Here is a 24,112-nt window from a genome sequence, read left to right on the forward strand (position 1 = left end):
GAACGTAACTGTGTACATTTGTATTTGACATATACAGCAATTAATAACATTAATGACGATGCTTCCTGCTCGTGTCGACACATCTCCATGTTATATCTTAAGTAAGTTCCCGCTCACTTTTCTGCACGAGGGAGAAACAAACAGTGAATTACCTGCGTCGCCGAAGATTTCCAGTCGCTGGAGTCGGCTTGATTCGTCTAGAGGTCGATATATTTTGAGAGTCGAGTCTTCTTGTCTGTCCACTTGTGCGCGGTGAAATGACTAATACATGCAGCAAGCCTTCATGTGTGACATGGGCTCTAGAATGTCTTCATGATGTCGCGTTCCACAGCGGAATTGCTTGCGCGTGTCATTACACATGGCTCCAAATGTGCTGCCACTTCCTTTTCACCAGAGTAACTCCAACCGAATGAGAAAAGTAACTAATAACATTTATTCACTGCACTCGAGTACAACTTCATATCAAAACGGTCTTGGTTTTGTCTCAGTTGCTGGAGAATGCTCTCTCAACCTGTGGGAGCGTGCTTCAAACTGATCCGAGACCATTATAATCCTCAACATTTGAGATAAAGTTTTTTTTCAGGAGTAGTAACAAAATATTATGCGTGTTAGCAGGTAAAAAAAAAGAACGGGTTAATATTAGAGGATAAACAAAGTGAGCCCAACCTTAAACCTAAAACTGAACATTTTCAACGTGTGAAAGAAAAACCAAAACAAAACAGATTTTGTGGCGCTTGTGTGGAGAATTAATAATTGGCAAATTGAATCATCTTTTTTTGTACTTTGTAATTTTAAACGTCAATGCAAAACGAACCAAGTTATAATAGCCCTTTGAATTGAATTTGAATCAATTTATGGATTGGTCATAATTCAATACAGCAAAAAGCCAAAATCATTTTGGCACACTCGGGGCTCCTCGGGCTTACTTGAAACACCAACTGGACTATGGATGGTATTTTAGAAAGGAAGAAACACATTTACAGACATTTAAAGGAGGTTCAAGTCAAGTTTGTGCTGCGCCTGAGCAACTTTCTCCTCTCTGCCAGCAGAGGGCGATATAGGCAGACGGCTGTGATTTATGACGATGAACCAAAAACACATGTACTGGCTTCCTCCTGTGAAGTTAAATAAAAGTTAGGTTTTTACTGTTTTACGTGATAGTATAACGCTTTTTACCATCTCTTACCCTTTCCTGTTCCCCCCTCCCCCACCCCCGCCCACATCCACACGATTGACAGCTGCCAGTCACAACTTGTCACCTCCCATCTCTCATATTAAAGCCCCATTCCCCCCCTTTGGTGGTCTCAGTTTCTTTCCGCCTGATCCCCATCTTCCTGGCACACACCGAGGGATGGACTGCAGTGCTTACGGTAAGACGGCCGCTCCTCTTTTCCATCCTCCTCTCTGACACCACCGTCAGAGAGTCCAGCTCCACCCCCCCACAACGTCACTGGCCTTGCGGATCAGTTTGTTTAGTCTGTTGGAGTCCGCCACCCTCAGCCTGCTACCCCAGCATGCAACAGCATAGAGGATAGCACTGGCCACCGCAGACTCATAAAACATCCTCAGCGTAGTCCGGCAGATGTTGAAAGACCTCAGCCGCCTCAGAAAATAGAGGGCATTAGTGTTCTTTACCCAGTCCAGTTTATTGTCTATGTGGACTCCCAGGTACTTGTAATCCTCTACAATGTCCACACTGAGTCGTCAGAAACCTAGTAGTAGTAGTTGACAATCCAGGACACGAGGGGGGGGCATCCACCTGCATCTCCGCCAGCTTCTCACCCAGTAGAGGCGGACGGATGGTGTTGAACGCACTGGAGAAAACAAAGAATATGACTCTCGCAGCGCTCGCCGGCTTATCCAGGTGGGCGTAGACGCGTTTGAGCAGGTAGATGATGGCATCCTCAACTCCAAGTCGGGGCTGGTAGGCGAACTGAAGGGGGTCCAAGTGTGGCTTGACCAAGGGCCGGAGCTGCTCCAGGACGAGTCTCTCCTGGGTCTTCGTGATGTGGGAGGTCAGTGCCACGGGTCTGTAGTCCTCGGAGCCACTGGGACGCGGCGTCTTCGGCACAGGAACGAGGCAGGACGTCTTCCACAGCACGGGGACCCTCTGAAGACACAGGCTCATGTTGAAGACGTGGTGAAGTACTCCACATAGCTGGGGGGCACAGGCTTTAAGCACCCTGGGGCTGACACCATCAGGGCCTGCAGCCTTGCTGGAGTGGAGTCTCATCAGCTGTCTCCTAACATGGTCAGCAGTGAAGCACATTGTAGAGATGACCGGCGGGGGAGGGGTGGTCAAATCTGTTGAAAAACAGATTCAGTTCGTTGGCCCGGTCCACGCTGCCTTCAGCTCCTCTGTTGTTGGTCGGCCTTGTAACCCGTGATGGTCCTCATTCCACTCCAGACCTCTCTGGTGTTGTTCTGCTGGAGTTTCCACTCCAGCTTCCTCCTGTACTTCTCCTTGGCCTCCCTGATCTTCACCTTCAGTTCCCCCTGGATCGTTCTCACCTCGTCTCTGTTGCCAGAGATTTAATAGTATTAATGAATATAATGGCAATGATAATTGTTGTATAATTATCATAAGTTTCCGAGGTTTAAACTGAAGTCTGGACGATACTGGATTTTTGAGGCCATAAGCAACATAAGATCTGCTAATGATATATCAATAATAAGAAATCCTTTATGAATTTCATTTGATTGTTAAAGAAAAGTGACCCGAGGTGTGTAGTGAGCACAATGAGGAGGCTCAATGCAAAATAATGCAAGAAGAAGGAAAGCCAAAGGAAAAAAATAAGAACAATGGAAGAACAACATAGAAAAGAATTGGACATGCAGAGGTCTGAATTAGAGCGTCTACAAGCGGAAAGGGACGTGGAGGCTGCTCGCGCCAGACTGGAGATCTATGACAAAGAAATCAGACAGCAGATCAACAGCCAGATAACTTCCAACCCCCATGTAAACTACCCAAACCCTCATCTTGTTACACCATCGCTCCCTACTGACGTGTCCTATTTGGCCCAATCAATCCAAGACAGCATAGCCATAAACAGACTCCCAATGCCAATGCCCACAGTGTTTAGTGGAGACCCAGTCCTCTGCGTAGAATGGAGGGCTTCATTCATGTCACTCATAGATCGTAAGGGCATTTCTTCAGCTGATAAGCTTTATTACCTAAAGAAATATGTCCGTGGTCCTGCTCACAAATGCCTTGAAGGCACCTTTTATCGAAACGACGATGAGACATACAGAGATGCATGGAATAAGCTCAACCAACGCTACGGTCAGCCATTTGTCATCCAAAGAGCTTTCAGAGACAAGCTGTCAAAATGGCCAAAAATACACTCCGAAGATGGCGAAGGATTAAGGACATTCCTAAATGCCTGCCTGCAAGCCGTGCCTCATGTGAAGGGTCTACAGATATTAAGTGACTGCGAAGAAAACCAAAAGTTGATACAGAAAGTTCCTGATTGGTTAGCATCCCGCTGGAATCGTCAGGTCACGGTAGCCCTCATGGAAGGTAGGGAGTTTCCCACCTTTGAAGATTTTGCTAACTTTGTGTCAATAGAAGCAGAGATAGCAAAGCCCACGTCTTCAGCACTCAAACTGCCATAAACAGTGATGAATCAAGATCAAGCAACGGAAAGTCAAGGCCCCCCTGCATGTGGTGCAAACATGACAAGCATCAACTGCCCAAGTGCCCAGATATTATGTGCAGGTCCCTTGAGGATCGACGAACATTCGTGAAGGACAATAAGCTGTGTTACGGATGCGTGAAACCAGGTCACAGCGCCAGGGAATGTCGTCACCGCCACACTTGTGGTGTATGCAAGGGAAGGCATCCTACCTGTCTCCATGATGAGAACTACAGAAGATGTGAAGGCAGAGAAAGGCCCGTATCCATCGTGAGCACGGTTCCAAACGCTGTGAACGAAGCTACAGCAGCCGCGGCACTCAATGTCACTGGAGGAGGCCGGTCATGCAGCACTTCCATGATGGTCCCTGTGTGGGTGTGCTCTGCAAAAAACCCATCCAAGGAACAGCTTGTCTATGCATTATTGGACACTCAAAGTGACAGCACCTTCATTGACAAGGAGGGAAGCAAGGAATTACAAGCAGATGCCAACCCTGTGAAACTTAAACTTACCGCTATGCTAGGAGAGAACATGATCGTGAAGAGTGAAAGGGTTTCTGGATTTCGTGTGAGAGGCTACAATTCCTGTGTTCATATTGACCTTCCTCCTTCATACGCAAAAGACTGCATTCCCGTGAACCGTGATCATATACCCACTCATAAAACAGCAAAACAATGGCCTCACTTAACAGCAATCACAGATAACACGCCACCTCTCCTTAGCTGTGATGTAGGACTCCTAATTGGGTACAACTGTCCCAGAGCACTAATGCCCAGACAGGTACTAACAGGAAAGGACAACGAGCCCTATGCCATCCTTACAGATTTGGGGTGGAGCATTGTTGGCTGTTCTGAACTCCACTCTGTCACTTTCCCATGGAAGACTCAACGACGCTTCCCTACGGACTCTACTCTGCGAGGCCGTGGCTATAGTGAACAGTCGACCCCTCACTGTGGATAACTTAAACGGTCCTGATAGCCTAGAACCACTCGCCCCCAATCATGTGATCAACATGAAATCTAACACAGCTCTGCCTCCACCCGGTGCTTTCCCTAGAGAGGATCTGTATGGAGCGAAAAGACGGCGCCGCGTGCAGTATCTTGCAGAGCAGTTCTGGAGTCGCTGGAAACGGGAGTATCTTCAAAACATCACCGCAAGGCAAATCTACAAGTGGGTGACATAGTGATGGACACAGATGAACTGTTACCCAGAGGTGAATGGAGACTTGCAAGAGTCTTAGAAAGTTAGTAGTAAGGATGGACTTGTAAGGAGGGTGAAAATCTCAGTAGGAGATAAGAGACTGAACAAGAAGGGTGAACGCCTTGCTAAGCTTTCCATGTTGGAGCGTCCAGTGTAGAAGTTAGTTCTGCTGTTAGAGGCTTCTTATGTCATGTCTCGTCATTTACGTTAAGTTACCGTTTTTGTCTCGTTTCGTCATGTTGTCTTGTCATTTCCTGTTTTATTTTGTAGTAACTGTGTTCCCTCTCGTTTCAGACAACTTGACTTCCTGCCCTCGTGTTTCCCGCCTTTGTGATTGTCAGCCCCGCCCTGATTGTTTCCACCTGTGTTAACTCACCTGTTTTAACCCTCATAATGTCCTCCGGATTGCCATACACCTTTTGTCCTCTGGGGTCAAAATGACCCCGCCTGGTTTGACTGTTATTTAAGGAATATAAAGTGGATACTTCACCCAATTCTGTGTTACCTTTAATAACAACTTCATTCAAACACATTAACACCATTTCTTTATTCCATTTGGAATTTAAGGCCAATAAGACCTCATTTAAATGAACTTTTACCTTGTTTTTGAGTAAAAATAAATAAAATCATCAATTATTCTGACTATAGTTAACGATCAGAGTCACGTGTGTTGCTAGATCATCACAGACTGGTATATGTCAAAGTTGAGTTAGCATGCTGTTTTTAAACCACTTCAATTTTTTTAATGGCAGCAAATAATCACACCTTTTGTCCTCTGGGGTCAAAAATGACCCCGTCTGGTTTGACTGTTTCTAAAGCATAAAGTATAAATTATCACCCACCTCTTTGTTTCAACTTTTTCGTTAACTTTATTCCATATAAAACATGTCAACATTCATTTCCAAAACATTTAACTTTTCAGAATAAAAAGAGTCTGAATGTGCCCTGAGTTGCATGCGAGGCAGGTAGTGATGGCGTAATCTTTGCAGATGTATGCATTGCATTTTTGGCACATTTTCGATGTTGCATGCCATAAACTAGCTGTAGCTTCTTTACTGGATCGGTACACGCCAGCGAGAATCAACATACCCACATACACTATATGGACAAGAGTATTGGGCCACCTGCACATTACACCTACAGGAGCTTTTATGACATCGCATTCCAAATTCATAGGCATTAATATGAAGTTGGTCCCCTCTTTGCAGCTATAACAGCTTCTGGGAAGGCTTTCTACAAGATTTTGAAGCGTTTCTGTGGGAATTTTTGCCCATTCATCCAGAAGAGCATTTGTGAGGTCAGACATTGATGTTGGACGAGAGGGCCTGGCTCGCAATCTCCGTTCTAGTTCATCCCAAAGGTGTTCAGCGGGGTTGAGGTCAGGCCTCTGTGCGGGCCAGTCAACTTCTTCCACACCAAACTCATCCAGCCATGCCTTTATTAATGCCAGAACGAGTGTGGAACTCTGCAGTTATTGAGTCAGCAGAGCTTTGGGGACTTTTACGTACTATGCGCCTCAGCACTCGGCGACCTCGCTCTGTAACATTACGTGGTCTTACGAGTGGCTGTGGTTCCTAAACGTTTCCACTTTGCAATAATACCACTTACCACTTCTGACACTTCTTCCATTTCAGCTTCTTCTTCCAACTTCTTCCATTTCCAGCTTCAGATTCTACCTCATCATCATGTTCATCATTTTCCTTCACTTCATACCCTTCTTCCATTTCTGCAGCGGGCGGTGTGGGGGCTTCTTCAGAGGAAGAAGTAGCATGTGGTCTGTATGTTGGATCTATCACCTCATCATTATTTTCCTCCTCTTCTGACCCTGAATCGTCCTCATCAGTTGATCCTTCCTCCTCATCATGTTCAGCATTGTCCTCCTGGTCATTCTTTGCCACAACATGGTTAAAAATGAGCTCACGAGCCTCCTGTGCAGTATAGCGTGCCTCCTCATTGTGCTGCCTGTCTCTCTCAGATTAAAATGTCAAATGCCCCAACACCTGTGAGAAAAGACCTCTTTTTTGTTGTTGTTTTTGTTGTCATAACCATTGCTTGACCCCACGCATCAAACATCCAACATCAAAGATGTGTGGGGTCTTTTTGACCCCAGAGGACAACAGAAGTTATTGAATTCAATAAAATACCCATAATTCAATCAAATTACTTCAAATGTATTTGAATCATGAAGAGTATAGTATTTGATGAATAAAAAACATATTTTGACGGCAAAAGATTTCATTTGGGGTCAGAATGACTCCAGGACAACACGAGGGCTAATAGTCTGCGTCTCCCTTTGTCTTGTGCCAGTTCGTCTTGTCCTCAGTGCCATGACAACCAGCGGTAATTCCATGTCAAGATTTCCTGTTAGTCCCTGTGTGAGTTGTTTCAGTGTTCTTGTTAATTTGTTCACTTTGCTGTCTTGGTTTTCCCCGTTTTGTTCCTCCACTTTTCAGCAGTGATTTTCTGTTGTTAACTTTGTAGATATCTCTTGTTTTGTCAAGCTTCATATTTTGTTATAAAGAAATGCTCTTTATTTGTACTTTCTTTGAGTCGTGCGTGTGGGTTCATTTTTCTTTAAAGGGACATTGTCATTCCTAATGTGAAAATTATTCATGGTTTGTGTCATTTGACATGAAACACTCAATTTTGTTGGGAGTGTAAATTACCCACTTTATATTTTTAGCCCTAGAAAAGAGATAGCCCAGTTAAACAATATTTTAGTTGCCTGTCTAACCACATAGTCTCATTTCCTGTTTGGTTTGGAAGGGCTTTTATTTTGAATATGAACAGGAAGTTCCTGCAGTAACGGCAAAATTAAGGCACTTTGAGTGAAAAGGTGATGTATTAGCCCCCCCCCCAAAGAGGCACAAGGTCAGTGTCTGATATAATACTGTGGTATTCAGAGGTTGTTTGTGAATTCATTTTGAACTGCAATAAGTCTTTCTGACCGTTTGTTTATTTCAGTTAGTGTTAGCTTAATGTGTGCAAGGTTGTAATGTTCTAAAAATGGATGGAAAGGTGACTGACGTGCTATATTTGTTGTTTTGTGTTCTGTAAGCAGTATAATTGGAAGGTCTGACATCCAGAGTTTCCATGTTAATTGCTTCTTAGTCAGGATGGTGATCCCCCTTCACAGCCCTGTATAAAGGCAGAAAAATAAGGGGACAGGGGGATGGGTATATTTAAGCTAGTTAATGTTATCAACTTTAATTGACTGAATTTATTAAGTAACTGGGCTTGTGAACACCTGAATACTGTGTAATATATTTGAACTGGCCTATAATGGGAACAGCGTTGCACTTAGTGGGAGCAGTGACGCTGCGCTTTGGACTGAAGGACGGTTGGCAGGTCAGGAGTAAGTTTGGTGGTCGAGATGCGAAGGATCTCACAGAGATGGCTGTCGGCCGTTTCGGTTCTCAATCTGCTTTTGTTCAGCGTTAACAGAGAAAATGTTTGCTCACATATGTATGTCGAGCCGAACAGACTCGTCATTCTTTTTGCGTGGCGTCGCATCAGAGGAAACGTGGCCTTTTCCAAGCTCCGGTAGAAGTCGGGTAGGGACAGAAGCTGATGGTGATTCTTCAGAGAATCGTCGCACTGCATTTCGATCAGTTCTAATTGCAGACTCTCTTCCGCTTCTTCTGCATCCATCGGGAAGGGAGTCGAGAACAGCTTGATTTCTTTCTCAGTGACAGACAAATCTTGGAAGCGATGTGATCTCACACACATATTTCCCCTTTTTAGCAGAAAGGTTGGCCTTTTGAAAAGCATGTTTGATTTCGGACAGCCTGGGGAAGTGCGCAACATTGAAGTTGCGTAGTTGTGTCTCAAAGAGACGAAGCTTCGCACAGAATGCTTTCGTGTGTGCATAAAGTTGTGGTACAAGCTGGTCTTTGCCTTGCAGGTTCTTGTTCGGTGTGTTAAGATGACCAGTAAGATCAACTAGAAATGCCAGGTCTGCCGACCATAGCGGGTCACTCAGTTCACGAAGAGGTCGGTCCTTCTCTTTCAAAAACTGCTCAATTTCTGATCGCAGGGAATAAAACCGCTGCAGCCCGGAGCCGCGACTGAGCCAGCGCACATCAGAATGATAGAGTACGTCCCCGTATTCAGCGTCGACATCGGATAGGAAAGCTTGAAATTCTCTGTGGTCGAGCCCTCGTGCTCGAAATGTGTTGACAGTGTTCACAACAGGGTTCATCACATGGTCAAGCTGGACCGTCTTGGCACAGAGGGCTTCTTGGTGGATGAGACAGTGCATTTTAACAGCCTCACCTCCACCCTCTCGCACCTTGGCGCACACCACAGAGGCCGTTCCTTTTGCGCTCGCCTGTCATAGCTGGAGCCCCATCCGTTGTAACTCCACACAGCTTGTCCCATTTAAGTTCCATCTTGTCAATTGCATCAGACACAGCTTCATTTTATCATTTTATGTCTGGTGTGGAATTGTCTTGTTGTGCCATGCAGTGTTGATTATTATACGTCTGTGCTGCAGGTTCAAGGTGTTCGCGGACTACGAGGAATACATCGAATGTCAAGAGAAAGTCGGCGCGCTCTGCAACGTCAGGACATCGAGACCAGCTGAGAGTCCCACTTCATTTGGCACTCTGTAGACTTTTCCATATTTAATATATATTAGATGTGCAGTGCTGTACTACAGTATATCGCACTATATGATAACTGCACCACTTTATATACTACTGTGTATTACACTCCTATACCAGCCTCAGGCCTTTCTAACACCAGGTTAACGTTGTGAGGCGGTCGCAGTTTGGTTACGTTAGGCTCCATTATACCATAATGTACTATACTATATTATACTGAACTACACTGTATTATACTATACTATACAATACTATATAGTATATATACTACTTAAACTGCAAATGGCTGTGTAGTTAATGCTCCCTGCATACTGTGTTATACTATATTATACTGTACCTACTAAAGCATGTTATACTATTCTGTATAATGCTGTACAATACCATATTATACTATATTATAATACCCCCCCCCCATCCTCCTCCTCCCTGTGTATCAACAGAACCCTAAAGAGTGGACCAAGATGGTGATCCATAACATCGCCGGCTGCGGTAAATTCTCCAGTGGCCGCACCATTTCCCAGTACGCCCGGGAGATCTGGGGCATGGAGCCCAGTTTGGAGAAGATCGCCGCCCCCGACGATCCCCGCTGAGACCAGGACCTGCCTCTCCACGCTCTCCAGCGTAGCGGTCCAACCACTGAAGAGAAGCCTTGTAGCTTTTTCTTTTCTTTCTTTCTTCTTCTCACTGTGTCCTGTGGCATTACTCCTTCACACGATCGCCCCCCCGACACGACCTCCATCACTTCCAGCTGGTCTCGCTGTTTTTGAAAGACCACCAGCACTTATCTCAGATGTCCCTCTGATGTCTTCATAATATACAGCGTGAGAGCAGTTTCACCAATTCAAGTGAACCTCGCGCACAAAACTGTCAAACCCCGTGATCTGACGCACACTCTGTACAAAAGGCAGAGAACACCACTTTTCAAACACCGGACGGGAATTGAAAAGGTTGTGCGAATATGTTGTAAAGAGGTCTGAACCCAAATTAGGTTTATATTTCATTTATAGAACTAGCTTTCTCTTTGCTGCAAGAAAACTCAAAACAAACGTCTGATGAGGAAACTTTTTTAAGCAAACACGTCAAAGTTGGCAGCATGAATGATTCACATGCTGTATATGACTGAAAGGATCTGCACATGTAATTCAGCATTCTGTCTTTCTCAACGGATCATATTAGATAGTAAACTCCATACTCGACTATATTAACTTTGGTTTGGTTCACGGATCATTAAACACGTAAAATCTTATTTGTTTCGGTGTGAAAACATGTTGATACGTTTTTCTACAAAAAAATACAAAGTTGATTGACAATTTCTGACATGACACATGGCAGATATATAGAATATGAATCATATGAAAACATCATATAAACAGTCCACCTTATTTAAAAGTCATGACACAGATTTGTAATTTAGTTTTCTGCTTTTAATGATTATATTGATTACATTTTTCCTTTCTTTGCTCAGTTTGAAATGTCCAATGTCCCCTGCATTACAGCACTGCTGTGTGGCGGAGGACGGCAGTGTGGTGGAGGACAGCAGTGTGTGGAGGACAGCAGTGTGAAGGAGGACAGCAGTGTGGTGGAGGACAGCAGTGTGAAGGAGGACAGCAGTGTGGTGGAGGACAGGACAGCAGAGTGTGGAGGAAAGTGCTACAGGGGACATTGTCCTAACTGGCTCGCAGTGCAGAATTCGATCAGACGGAATCAGATTTAGTGTCAATTTAAAGTCTCCAATCAACCTATCAGCCATGCTTTTGGAATGTGGGAGGAAACTGGAGCACCCAGAGAAAACCCACGCAGACACGGGGAGAGCATGAAAACTCCACACAGAAAGCAACAGAGCTCAAAGTCAGCCAGCCAGGAGCTCTCTGCGAGGACACAGTGCTAACCACTGAGCCCCCGTGCTGCCCGCAGAGTACGCATGTGATAGCACCCCCACTCACGGTGACGTCACATGCATACTCTCTATCATACTCCCTCATCATCGCAGACACCGACACGGTTGCAGAATGTCCTCTTCATCCACGAGAAGAAGCGCTTGAAGCAATTCTTCTTCTTCTTCTTCTTCTGCTGCTTCTTCTTCTTGGGCTCCGTGTCGTCTGAAAATCAAAAGGACATTTAAATGCCTCGGCTGCCTTTGATACAAATAACAACAACGTGAAAGAACAATCAACAATTCAGACACAAGCGGAGGTTAGCATTTCCTACCAGGTGTAGCGGCGCTGAGCTCTGCCTGTTCCTCGAAGAGGGGGAACAGGGAAGGGGGGTCACTCGTGACCACACTGGACACCACTGGACTACTTTCAGACAGCTCCTCTGGCAAATCCAATGAGCTAAAAACACACACAAACACACACACACACACTCTAAATATCTGACTCTTGACGCTCCCTAATCTGATGATGGCCTAACTTTCTCTCCTCTGTCTGATGGAAATCATCTCACCAAGCTTCAAGCCCGCTGTCCTCATCCAGCTGCAGGCAGCAGTCAGCTGGTGCAGGCTGCACCAAGATAACTCCTGGATATAATGTGGACAGAGTCACTCCACGAAAACCACCGAAGCCACTTGAGCTGTGGAATTAAGAAACGCGCCGTTCATCAAAGGTACAACAGACAGCAAAGCAGGAAGAACAGACACGACTGACATGAGCAGAAGAAAGAAATCGTCCTACCAAGTTTTATACTCCTCTTCCGTCGACGGGCTGCAGACAACACCTGGTCGTGGTGGTGGTGGTGGTGATGATGATGATGATCCCGAGGTTTCATCTGTCCTCCTCTCACTGTTCTCATCGGCCTGGACGGTTCCTGGTTCTCCTGTCTTACCTGGTTCCGCTGCCTGGATGGTTCCTGGTTCCGCTGCCCGGATGGTTCCTGTTTCTGCTGTCTTACCTGGTTCCGCTGCCTGGATGGTTCCTGGTTCCACTGTCTTACCTGGTTCTGCTGTCTTTCCGGTTCCTGGTTCCACTGTCTTACCTGGTTCCACTGTCTTACCGGTTCCTGGTTCTGCTGCCTGGATATTTCCTGGTTCTGCTGGCTTACCGGTTCCTGGTTCCACTGTCTTACCTGATTCCACTGTCTTACCGGTTCCTGGTTCTGCTGCCTGGATGGTTCCAGGTTCTGCTGCCTGGATGGTTCCTGGTTCGGCTGTGTGGCTGGTGCTGGGCTCACTGCTGCCAGAGGAAAAAGTCACAGTGCTGTATTCATAGAGAACAGCAGTACGTAAAGCATTCAAATCTGTGATTGAATTATTATAAATGGCCCATTTACTATGCCTACTGTGGCATTCAGACTATCCCCACTTTCAGATAGCTACGGATGCATCTTGACTAGTTCTCCATACCGTCACTCCTCAAAAAGAACTGCATGTTATCATTTATTAGGCTGTACATGATTCATATGACTTTAATAAATACAGTTTATTTATGACTAGTCAGAACAGTTTCACATGAGGTTACACGTTCCTGAACCAAAAGCAGAGTGTGTTTCTTTTTGCGTCTCGAACACAAGCTGATAACGTTAGCATTCCCGGCTAACTAGCCTTCCTGCGGTAGCAACCTAACTCTAGTGTTACCTCTATAGCCAGGGGTTAGCACACATTGGCTAATTACCTAATTTTCTGAGGCTACAATATAGTAAGCTAACATAACGTAGAGTTCAGTACTAACCGTGTAATTCTCTACACAGTCTATGGTTGGACGTAGCATAGTGTTAGGTTACTGCTGCAGTAAGCTAGTTATCCAGGGCATGCTAACGTTATCGGCTTGTGTTAGAGCAGACAAACACTGCTTAGCACATATCTTACACTTTAGCTCACAGGTTGTAGAAAGGGAAATAAGTACACCTCTGAACTGAGCATTGCGCTACGGGGTAGCAGCTAAATCACACTTCCTTCCAGATATCCGTAACTCCCTCGTAGCTAGCGACCTTACGGAAGTACTCTAACATGAACTCAAATTCAGCGCGTCTCCCCTTTTCTTATGGACTCGTCATAACCCGCGCTTCAGATATCTACAACTGGTTTTTGAGCTGTAAAAGTAATTGTGTCAGCTTTAGAAAATCAAAATATCTTTAAAAGTGCCGAACGAAATTACTACTTTGAATTGAAATTGTGACTTGTCAAGACTTAGAATGAAGACATCTTGAATTTGAGTCGTCATAACAAGAAATATTGAAGGTGTCTTTAGATACAATAGTTCATTCTTACTAGTCAGAGAGCAGTTAGGTATCTTCAGTTAATTTGGCTGTTTAAAATGTATTTACTGATATTTCATATAAACTAGAGTTTGAACTACTCATGAATGAATTGCAGATCATGTGACTCCTGTCAGTCTAATAGATGATAAATGCCATATGCCTACATTGTCTGATAATCTGTACAACAAAGCAATGAAATGAAGACTCCCGCCTCGGCCCACTTGCAAACACAGACACTTACTCAGAGCTACGGTGGACGGAGCCCCTTGTGATGAATGGGTGGGCTAGCACTTGACTGGGGGTGATCCTCTCGTTGGCATCCATCCGAAGCATGGCCTTGAGCAGGTCGACGCACTCCTCCTTTTCGTCAGCCTCCACCATGTTCAGTTTCATCTGGGTTTTTGAGTCATAAAAAGGGAATCAATCAAAGTGCCCCCCAGGAGCTACGGCAGCTACAGCAGCTACGGCAGCTACAGCAGCTACGGCGCAATCTACTGAAACACATACCGTTACCAGATCGTCCAGCCTGCAGAATGGGTGGGGCCTGTAGTTGCCATCCTCGCAGTACTCCTGAGGTGTCTGAAAGAAGGTTAAGTGCATTTCAGATACCTCTTCAATCACTTTAACTGATTAACTCGTGGAAAGTGTTGTAACTTGTTATCCTGACTAGAAAGGTGAATGTTGTCGTACCTTAAGTCTCCAGTGACCGGGGGATGTTCGTACAAAAAGTTTCTTTGAGTACCTCCCAGCACTCAGAAGATGGTCTGGAGGTATGCCCATGTTATCAACCATGCATCGCATCTGGAGACAAATCAAAGCATATGCAGGATTACGTAAAAGTTGGAGATTGGTCAGATCTTATGTCCGCACCTACTGGTGCAGGGTGAGGTCGCGTTAAAGACGCTCTGTTTTCCAGGGAGTGACGGTGTTTGGGTTAGAGAGGAAGAAGGAAGCAGTAAATGACTTACTAAATCATACTCGCTGTTCCCCGGGAGGAGCACCTCGCCGAGCACTATGAAGGACATCACAACACCGAGAGACCACATGTCGATGGCCTCTGAAAATGGCAGTCCCAGGATTATCTCTGGAGCCCTGGATGTGAAACAAATGTAGAACGCGGAATGAGGAGCGCTGGCATATTTGAGCAGAAGGCAGAAATGTCCCACGAACCTGTAGAATCACGAGTCACTTCTCTATGTGGCTCACCTGTAGTGGAGCGGTTGGAGTATCCTGCCCTGCTTCGCTCTACAGGCTGACAAAGCCAATCCAAAGTCGATGAGCTTCACCTGGAGGGGCTGCGCGTCACCATCCACCAGCATGATGTTGTCCATCTTTATGTCCGAGTGGATCACTTTCACGGTCTTCAGGGCGTTTAATGCTGTGGCCATCTGCAAGTCAAAGGTGAGCGATAACGTTCAGAGAGAGGCGCAACACTGACGGCTCTCTGACTTTCGTGTTCAGCGCCTGACGCTACTGTATCCATACCTGTTGGACCACAGTCCTGACCTCATGTAACTCCAGAGGGCTGCAGTCCCTCTGGCAGAAGATGTAATCGAGGAGGGTCGTGTCCAGCATCTCGAAGGCCAGGGCGTCTCTGCCATCGTTCAGCTTGAAGGAGTCAATGAACCTGACAATGTTGCACTTGTCCAAGTTGTTCTTCATGAGGAAGTTCAGCAGAGACAGCTGGAGATAAGACAGCACAAGACAAGTTTGACGCTTCCTTGTTGACACCATCACGAGCTCTAAACCTTTCGATATTCAGAGAAAAGCGTTGTGAGCACGCTGACGGATAAAAGGGACCTACTTCATTGCTGAGGCAGCGGCCGTCATGAGGGATCTTTACAGCAACGGTCTCTTGGGTGTCCTCTTTGACGCATTGGAGCACCTCTCCGTAGCCCCCCTCTCCCAGAAACGACACCAGCGTGTAGTTTCTGGGCAGCTGGTCGGCTTCAACCAGGCTTGTGTCGCTATCCATCAGGAAGTGATTTTTCTTGTCTTTCTTTAAAAGAACGCTGTATATACGTAAAAATAAAACAAATGTGGATGAAGGTTACTTTGAATCCTTCTGAATAAGCGGTGGCCTTGTGTTAAACAGCCCAGTGTTCGGCTGCGAGTCTGGAGTCTGATCCGGACTGGACGCATCCCCCACCAGCTGCAGGGACTTTCAATATCAAGCTCATGAACGTAACTGTGTACATTTGGATTTGACATATACAGCAATTAATAGTCGACACATCTCCATGTTATATATTAAGTAAGTTCCCGCTCACTTTTCTGCACGAGGGAGAAACAAACAGTGAATTACCTGCGTCGCCAAAGATTTCCAGTCGCTGGAGTCGGCTTGATTCGTCTAGAGGTCGATATATTTTGAGAGTCGAGTCTTCTTGTCTGTCCACTTGTGCGCGGTGAAATGACTAATACATGCAACAAGCCTTCATGTGTGACATGGGCTCTAGAATGTCTTCATGATGTCGCGTTCCACAGCGGAATTGCTTGCGCGTGTCATTACACATGGCTCCAAATGTGCTGCCACTTCCTTTTCACCAGAGTAACTCCAACCGAATGAGAGAAGTAACTAATAACATTTATTCACTGCACTCGAGTACAACTTCATATCAAAACGGTCTTGGTTTTGTCTCAGTTGCTGGAGAAGGCTCTCTCAACCTGCTTCAAACTGATCCGAGACCATTATAATCCTCAACATTTGAGATAAAGTTTTTTTTCAGGAGTAGTAACAAAATATTATTTGTGTTAGCAGGTAAAAAAAAACTAAAACAAATGTTAATATTAGAGAATAAACAAAGTGAGCCCAACCTTAAACCTAAAACTGAACATTTTCAACGTGTGAAAGAAAAACCAAAACAAAACAGATTTTGTGGCGCTTGTGTGGAGAATTAATAATTGGCAAATTGAATCATCTTTTTTTGTACTTTGTAATTTTAAACGTCAATGCAAAACGAACCAAGTTATAATAGCCCTTTGAATTGAATTTGAATCAATTTATGGACTGGTCATAATTCAATACAGCAAAAAGCCAAAATCATTTTGGCACACTCGGGGCTCCATACTTCAAACACCAACTGGACTATGGATGGTATTTTAGAAAGGAAGAAACACATTTACAGACATTTAAAGGAGGTTCAAGTCAAGTTTGTGCTGCGCCTGAGCCACTTTCTCCTCTCTGCCAGCAGAGGGCGATATAGGCAGACGGCTGTGATTTATGACGATGAACCAAAAACACATGTACTGGCTTCCTCCTGTGAAGTTAAATAAAAGTCAGGTTTTTACTGTTCTACGTGATAGTATGACGGTTTTTACCATCTCTTACCCTTTTCCCTTTTCCCCCCTCCCCCATCCCCGCCCACATCCACACGATTGACAGCTGCCAGTCACAACTTGTCCCCTCCCATCTCTCATATTAAAGCCCCATTCCCCCCCTTTGGTGGTCTCAGTTTCTTTCCGCCTGATCCCCATCTTCCTGGCACACACCGAGGGATGGACTGCAGTGCTTACGGTAAGACGGCCGCTCCTCTTTCCCCTCGCGCTCTTCGCTCGACATCAGGGTGAACTCCCATTGTTGTTGTTGTCTTCTTCTGGTAAATGTTGAACTTGACAGGGTTTATTAGAAGTGATGGCAACAGTTCACCGTAACCCCCCTGTTGACTGTTTACAGGCAGGATATGAACTGGAAACACTTCATGAATGGTTTACGACACTATGATGTAGTGGCAAGTAGATAGAAGACTTTATTAATGTGTTTGTCAACAGCAGCTTCTCCTATGAAGCTTCTGTATAAACGGATGATGAATGATTCATACGTGGCTTTAATCACGTCTAATAATGAAGCTAATCTTTCATTACCTGTTGATGCCCATGGATAAGTCATTCACAGGACCTTTTCAAACTCTTGAGAAATGTGTGTCCTCCTTGACCCGTGGAAACAGTAGTTTGGCAAAGGATGTGAACTGGATTTCTTCAGGGCTTTCAGTCGCATCTTCACCTTCACCTTCACCTGCGGATGCTGTCGGCTCAGTTGTCGTGGGGAGTGACGGAGTATTTATAAATAAGTAGATACTTCATCAGAATCGAGATGACTTTATAATTAGTTCAACTCATTGGCCTTAATGTGTTGGCTGAGTTTTACGTATATATACAGTGCTTAACAAATGTATTAGACCACCACCCAGTGTAAGGTGTTTGCCCCCGCTGCCCTAAATGAACAGTATTGCTGAAGTCTCTGTAATGGTGAATCCACCAGTATGTGCAAGCCAAGCTCTTTTATCAAAATGATCTCTTTAATGCTAAAATATAATTATTGTTGTTATCCATGAATTCTCAAATTTACTGTTTTACAAAAAAAAGCAGAAAAAAATAGTAAAGCACATTATTATTTTTTTGATTGAGATGCCAAATCACAGTTATTTATTTGCACTCCTGAACAGAAACATTTGTTTTAGTGGTTGCAAGACTGCAAGCTGTTATCAGGGCCAAAGGAGGTCGTACAAAATATTCAGATTTTTGGTTAATATATGTGAATAAGGACTATTTAGTTGTTCCAGTTTGTTATTTGCCGAATAAATAACAATACGATTTTTAGTTTGAAACAAGTTTTTGACAGATTTCTAAAATGTTTGTGTTTTCTCGTTTTTATGACAGGTGGTCTAATAAATTTGTTAAGCACTGTATATATATATATATATGTATATATATATATATATATATATATATATAAATAAAGCACTTCAACACTAGGCTTTCATGCATTATGGTACATAACTCATAAACTGCATATATCATCAAAATGACTGTAGATGCTGTTATACATACAATGGGACTGAATGTCCATAGACTTTAATGTATTTTACATCTCATAATAACTCATAACCTGTATATGTTAATAAGTTAATTCACAGTCAGTCAATGCGTGTGTGTGTGTGTGTGTGTATATATATATATATATAATACTGTGTCTTTTGTGACTTGAACTTGGAGATCGTGCTGTATAAAGATACTGACTTACAAATACAATGGGAGTGAATGGGCCTCCATAGGTTTTAATAATGCACAAACTCATGAACTGCCCATGACACCATTATGAGCCCATGTTGATCAGTTGAGGTATACTGAGTATTTTGAAGTACCAGTGGCTGAGATATAAATACAGTGCATGGGACTGTATGTACAGACACGTTTGTTTGGCTTCTAATTATTAATTATCACATGAGGGCCCTTGTATTTTATGGTTGTCCCAGAGCTGGATACCCTGGAGGTCCCCCCTCTCACCCCGACCAGTAAGGAGGTCCTCAGCCAGGCGGTGAAGGCCAGTTTTGCCGGATTTGCCCAAGAGAGAATCAACCATAACTTCCCGCAGGGTACAACCTGAGCCGCACGCAGAATATTTTCAGAACGGTTTGCTGCGTCCAGAGCTGTAGATTTACGCGCGTCTTTTGCGTATCGTCCAGATCCTACGCTGTGGTCCGAGCGGAAGGTGAACTACTGGCTGGACTGGTGCCAGGCTGAGTTTGGGCTCCACTGCCTGGGCTCAGACCTGAGGGGCATGCGGGGCAGCGAGCTGCGTGGCCTGGACAGAGAGGCGTTCCTGGGCCTGATGTCCGACTGCACTGCGGGGGAGATCCTGTGGGAGCACCTGGAGACCATGAGGAGAGGTGAAGTCATTCTTTTCCTTCAAGCAGAAAACCCATTCTTCCAAACTCACATTGCTGGAAATCTTCAAAGTCTAATGAGGCGCTCATAGTTTTATCCAAAATATATGTCACCTCAAGATACATTCAGTTGAAAAAGGAACTTATTCAAGCGTAACTCAAGTATCATGTGCATTATTAGTATTGTGTGCATTTAAACAGCTGGACAGCAACAAAAGGAACTTTCCCAACCCTTTTTAATACAACGTATTAAAAAGGGTTGTGTCATTACTCGTACACAGCACAATGCATCTGGAGCACGAGGCCACAAATGTCCAGGCAGCCCAGTATGTCTCTGCTCGTGAGCCTCGTGAGACGTTAGCGAGACATCTGCCGTAATTATTAGAAACTTTTTGTTGTGTCATTTGTTCGGCATACGTGTCCTCGTTCAAAAGATGGCGTCCCCTTCAATGTTTGGGACCTGGTCTCTAACATGTACTTGTCTGGACGTCTCTCTCCCGTTCGTCCCCCATTTTGTTCAGTCAGTGATGGTGGAATAATAACACTGTGTGACCTCATGTGACCCCCCAGAGTACGAATATGACTGCAGTGCTTCATTGTCGTCGTACTGCCAGCTTCAAGTCAGCAAAGGTAATAATGTAACAGTGTGTCTTCTCCAACCTGTTTGCTATTGTAATTACCACTATTACATGTGATTACTGCGTTTGTTAGCGTTACGATTCCCTTGTCCCACGCGTCCCCAGAAAACTACCCGGACTATGCTCAGGGGCATTCGGAGAAACACGGCTACCACGTTCAGTATCATTGCACCGAGGGGACCGGCCTTCACGCTCTGGACCCCGTGGGTGGGCAACATCAAGACTACTATCTGGTCAAAACGGAAGGTCCCAGCGGGGACGCGGGCGCCGCCGCTCTGCTGCAGGAAGCAGGAGGTGAAAACAGCCTTGATACATTTCAAACGTTTGATATATATTATGTATATATATATATATGTATGAATTAGACGATAGTCATGTTTAAGGATGAGGTTTTGGTTTCAACTTTAGGGTCACCTGAAATCGACCTCCAGTGGTGTTTAGCCGGGCAGATGGTTTTGGTCTCATTTGACCGGGTTTTGAGAGACTCCTCCCTGAGGTTCCTGGGATTGCATCTACCTCATCATCGGCAGTTGTTGTTGGAAATTTGTACGATTCCTCAAAGTTGAATTATGGCGGGAGATTCTTCCTCAAAAAAATAGCCCCAGAAGACTGACCCGATCAACCACAGTGAGACACCTTTAAAACAACCAAAGTCATGGGAACTAAATCACTAAAACACTAGATAAAGACAACAGGCTGAGAGGCGGTAAAACCAGCAGTCCCCATGCCGGAAGCCTCTCACGCGATGCTGGTAAGGCTCCTTTTATACACAAGCCCAGGCCAGGCGCACCTCATCGGGCAATCAGGCAATCAGAACACCTGGGCAGAGTGAGACAAGGCAGGGGAGGAAAGAGGGACAAGTAGCACAGGGGAACGCATGCGGCCGTAACACCGTACGCCTTGGTCATCTTGTTCCCATCACCACCTGAAAGCCCTCCGACCTCGCTAACCTGCCCTCCTCGCGCCTTTGTTCTGTGCTCGTAGAGGCCGACTCGGAAGTGGAGCTCGCCCACAGCGACGACTCTGACATTGTGGGCTCTCTGACGTGGACTGCTCCGCTCCGGGATATAGGGCCGGCGGCGGAGGAGGCCGTGTCCGGGGACACCTTCGCTTCACCACAGCCCCACAGGAGCTTCAAAGAATATCTCGGCGACGCGACAGACCTGGGCAGGGCCGTCATACCAGCTGCCGTCCTTGCTGGTTACACTGGTGAGTAGCTAGTTGTCATATTTCGTGTCGATTCGTGCCAGTTGTACATCCGTGCAGCGGGCCTTCAGTGCATTCCTCCCGCTGTGTTTCAACAGGAAGTGGCCCCATTCAGCTGTGGCAGTTTCTACTGGAGCTTCTCACGGACCGCAGCTGTCAGTCATGTATAAGCTGGACAGGAGATGGGTGGGAGTTCAAGCTGACGGACCCTGATGAGGTACATAATGCCTGTGGGTTAGAGCCATAGACTGTAGGCTGTATATAAAGCCCCGAAGTGGAGACGCGTCGGCCATCTTTATATACAGCCTATGGTTTGAGCAATACTGCTATCGACCCCTGGGGTTAAGATGTGGCTTTGCCCCCCAGGTGGCCCTGCTGTGGGGTCGGAGGAAGAACAAACCCAAGATGAACTACGAGAAGCTGAGTCGCGGCCTGCGGTACTACTACGACAAGAACATCATCCGCAAGACGGCCGGCAAGCGCTACGTCTACCGCTTTGTCTGCAACCTGCAAGGCCTGCTGGGGTATGAGCCCGGGGAGCTGCACGCCATATTGGAAGTCAGCAACAAGGGTCGCTGATGGCTAAGGAGCAAAGAGACGCTTTACCGCAAGGGATCCTCCGGTTTATTACTTTGTATTCGTCGCAGTATTTATGAGAGCGGACCATCTGAGGCTCAGGGGGGGGGGCGATGCTCGGTACATGAATGTGTGTGTGTGTGTGTGTGTTTGTCAGTCTGTGGGAGGATGCTGAGGCTGCCTGCCAACATAAGCTCTCCACCTAAATGGGTGAAATGTAGCACTTTATCTTGGGGAGGTGGGAACTGTTGGGTTAGGGTCCGGTCTAGACCTGCTCTGTATGGAAAGTGTCGTGAGATAAATTCTGTTATGATCTGGCGCTACATGAATAAAGTTTAATTGAATTCTGACAGCTCTGTTGTTTCAACTGTACAGTGGATGTTAAAAAAACATGTGCACATGTGGAGGCGTGACCCCCGTGGCCAGGGGTTACGTAGGGGTCAGGATGCGGACCATGAACTGCAGCAGGCCCAGCTAGATTCTGGCTGCATCTCTCTCTCTCTCTCTCTATTGGCACTTTCGGACCTTCTCATCCATGCTGGCTTAGAAGTTGAGTTTGACCGCTCAGTCTTGACCTTGGAAACTGCCGTTTGCCGAAATAACCTCTACTCAAGTACCACTTGAGCAGTGGATACAGCTAGCAAGGGGACCTTAGATCTGTATTTTGTTTAGTGCTAATAGAGCGCTGCGGGGACGGTGTGTTCTTGTAGGCCGTTGTGCGTAAGTTAGCGTCGCCCTGGTTCCCTCCACAAAAAAGGCCAACGGCATCAATGTGGTCCAAATAATTCCTTCCAGTGCAAAAACTCAAGCCGACGGGGTGATTCGTCCGGTAGACTTGAGGTGGTAAACACAGATCCTGAGCCCGAGGGAACCCCTGCCAGGAGGCGTATTCAGAGACCAGCTGGTGGTCCGGATTAATGGAACCCGATTGATGCATTCGCTCTTGCTCGGCCGACTCCTCCTGCCTTTCACCTCACTGCATATGTGCGGTGGGCTGTGCGAGCGGGTCACTGGAATAGTCAGCTCCTGCAGAGAAGGCAAGTGGTCTAATTTAACACCTCTGATACCACACAAGGCGTGCTTACTGATCTGGTGCCTTCGGCAGCTCCTAATGCAGCAGGTCCTGCTCCCGTGGATTTAAGAATGGCCCCGCTCGGCCTGCGAAGCTGGTGCACGCGAAGTGCTGCAGAAATGTGCCGATTGGAGGTTACGCCATGATATGATTTTGATCAAAAACACAGGGAACCGAGAAGGGAAACACTTCGTAACGTTCAACAAAGTTAGCGAGCACAGAAGCAAGGTGTGTGTGTGTGTGTGTGTGTGGGGGGGGGGTATTACTTACACTTACAGTGATTTAGGGCGCTCCCAGACAGAAGTTGCCAATCACCATCCGAGTCCACCGACTGCTGATTCAGAACCTTAGCTACCAAAAACAGGTTGCTGAAGCTCTGAACGCGGGTGGCTATGAAGTAACAAACCTCAACAACAAGATGGTCTTGCGATGTAAGGCGCTGGGTGACGTGTTGGTGTGGAACTGTTACGAGTAGCATAGTGACTCTCGTTTGCCTCTGGACGAGAGGCCAAAACCTAAAGATTCTGCAAGTCTGATCACCTTTTCCAACTCGTGAGAGGAGGATTTGCAGTGATCGTCTCTTGAGTCTCTGGCGGATAGTTTTGCTCCAAACTCCAAAGCACGCGGTGCAAAGTGTCATTTCTGATCATGACCACAGGCCCGGAGCGCAGGTTTCACTTGCCAAAAAACAGAATAAAAGGTGCCTCGGATTTCATCATTTCCCATGATTCAGTATTGTTTCTTCTTTTGTTACTCACAGCTCTCAGGGGGAAACTGCTCCGGTATAAATTACGAGGTTAATGTCACACTCTCCGAGGCTGAAAAGACAGAGACACACACTCTCCCCTGCGTCGGCGGCTCTTCCATTAGTGGGCCTTGGGAGGGTAAGTGGCGGAATTAATCCTCCCACACTTGATGCGCTCGCTCCCTTTCTGTCTCCCGCCCACCGAGGGGTAAGATCGAATCAGCCGTTCGGCCATCTCCCATCACAAACAGATCCCTGTCCTCGCGCTACACGTCTGGGCATGGAAATGAGACGCTGAAACCATGAACGTGTCATGCACAAGAGAGCGCCACGACGACTCACTCAAAGGGTGAAGCTTGTTGAAAGCCCGCCACCGGGTATCATCGCTGGCTCCAGGTCAAGGAGTCCGTTCTCACCCGAGTTCCAAACTTAGGTCTTACGGCGTAGAACAAAACGTTGAAATCTCTTCAGCTTGTGTTAAACCGCAGGCCTTATTTCAGGCATCTAACCAAAAACCCATCGACTTCCAGACGAGGGAACCGGACGTTTAAAACTTCTGACTCATTCCCCCCTTCCTCC

General features: G+C 46.0%; 1 protein-coding gene across 1 annotated transcript; it reads left to right on the forward strand.

Annotated features, from left to right (window-relative positions):
• Nucleotides 1-17,128: 17,128 nt before the first annotated feature.
• On the forward strand, nt 17,129-21,719 carry LOC139306321 (protein c-ets-1-B-like). Its single transcript, XM_070930257.1, has 7 exons — nt 17,129-17,147; nt 18,886-19,005; nt 19,096-19,299; nt 20,040-20,237; nt 20,919-21,143; nt 21,239-21,357; nt 21,507-21,719. Exons 1-7 carry the CDS (start codon nt 17,129-17,131, stop codon nt 21,717-21,719), a joined length of 1,098 nt encoding a protein of 365 aa, XP_070786358.1.
• Nucleotides 21,720-24,112: the final 2,393 nt, after the last annotated feature.

This window comes from Enoplosus armatus, chromosome 23, assembly GCF_043641665.1.
Source record: "Enoplosus armatus isolate fEnoArm2 chromosome 23, fEnoArm2.hap1, whole genome shotgun sequence".
Taxonomy (NCBI): domain Eukaryota; kingdom Metazoa; phylum Chordata; class Actinopteri; order Centrarchiformes; family Enoplosidae; genus Enoplosus; species Enoplosus armatus.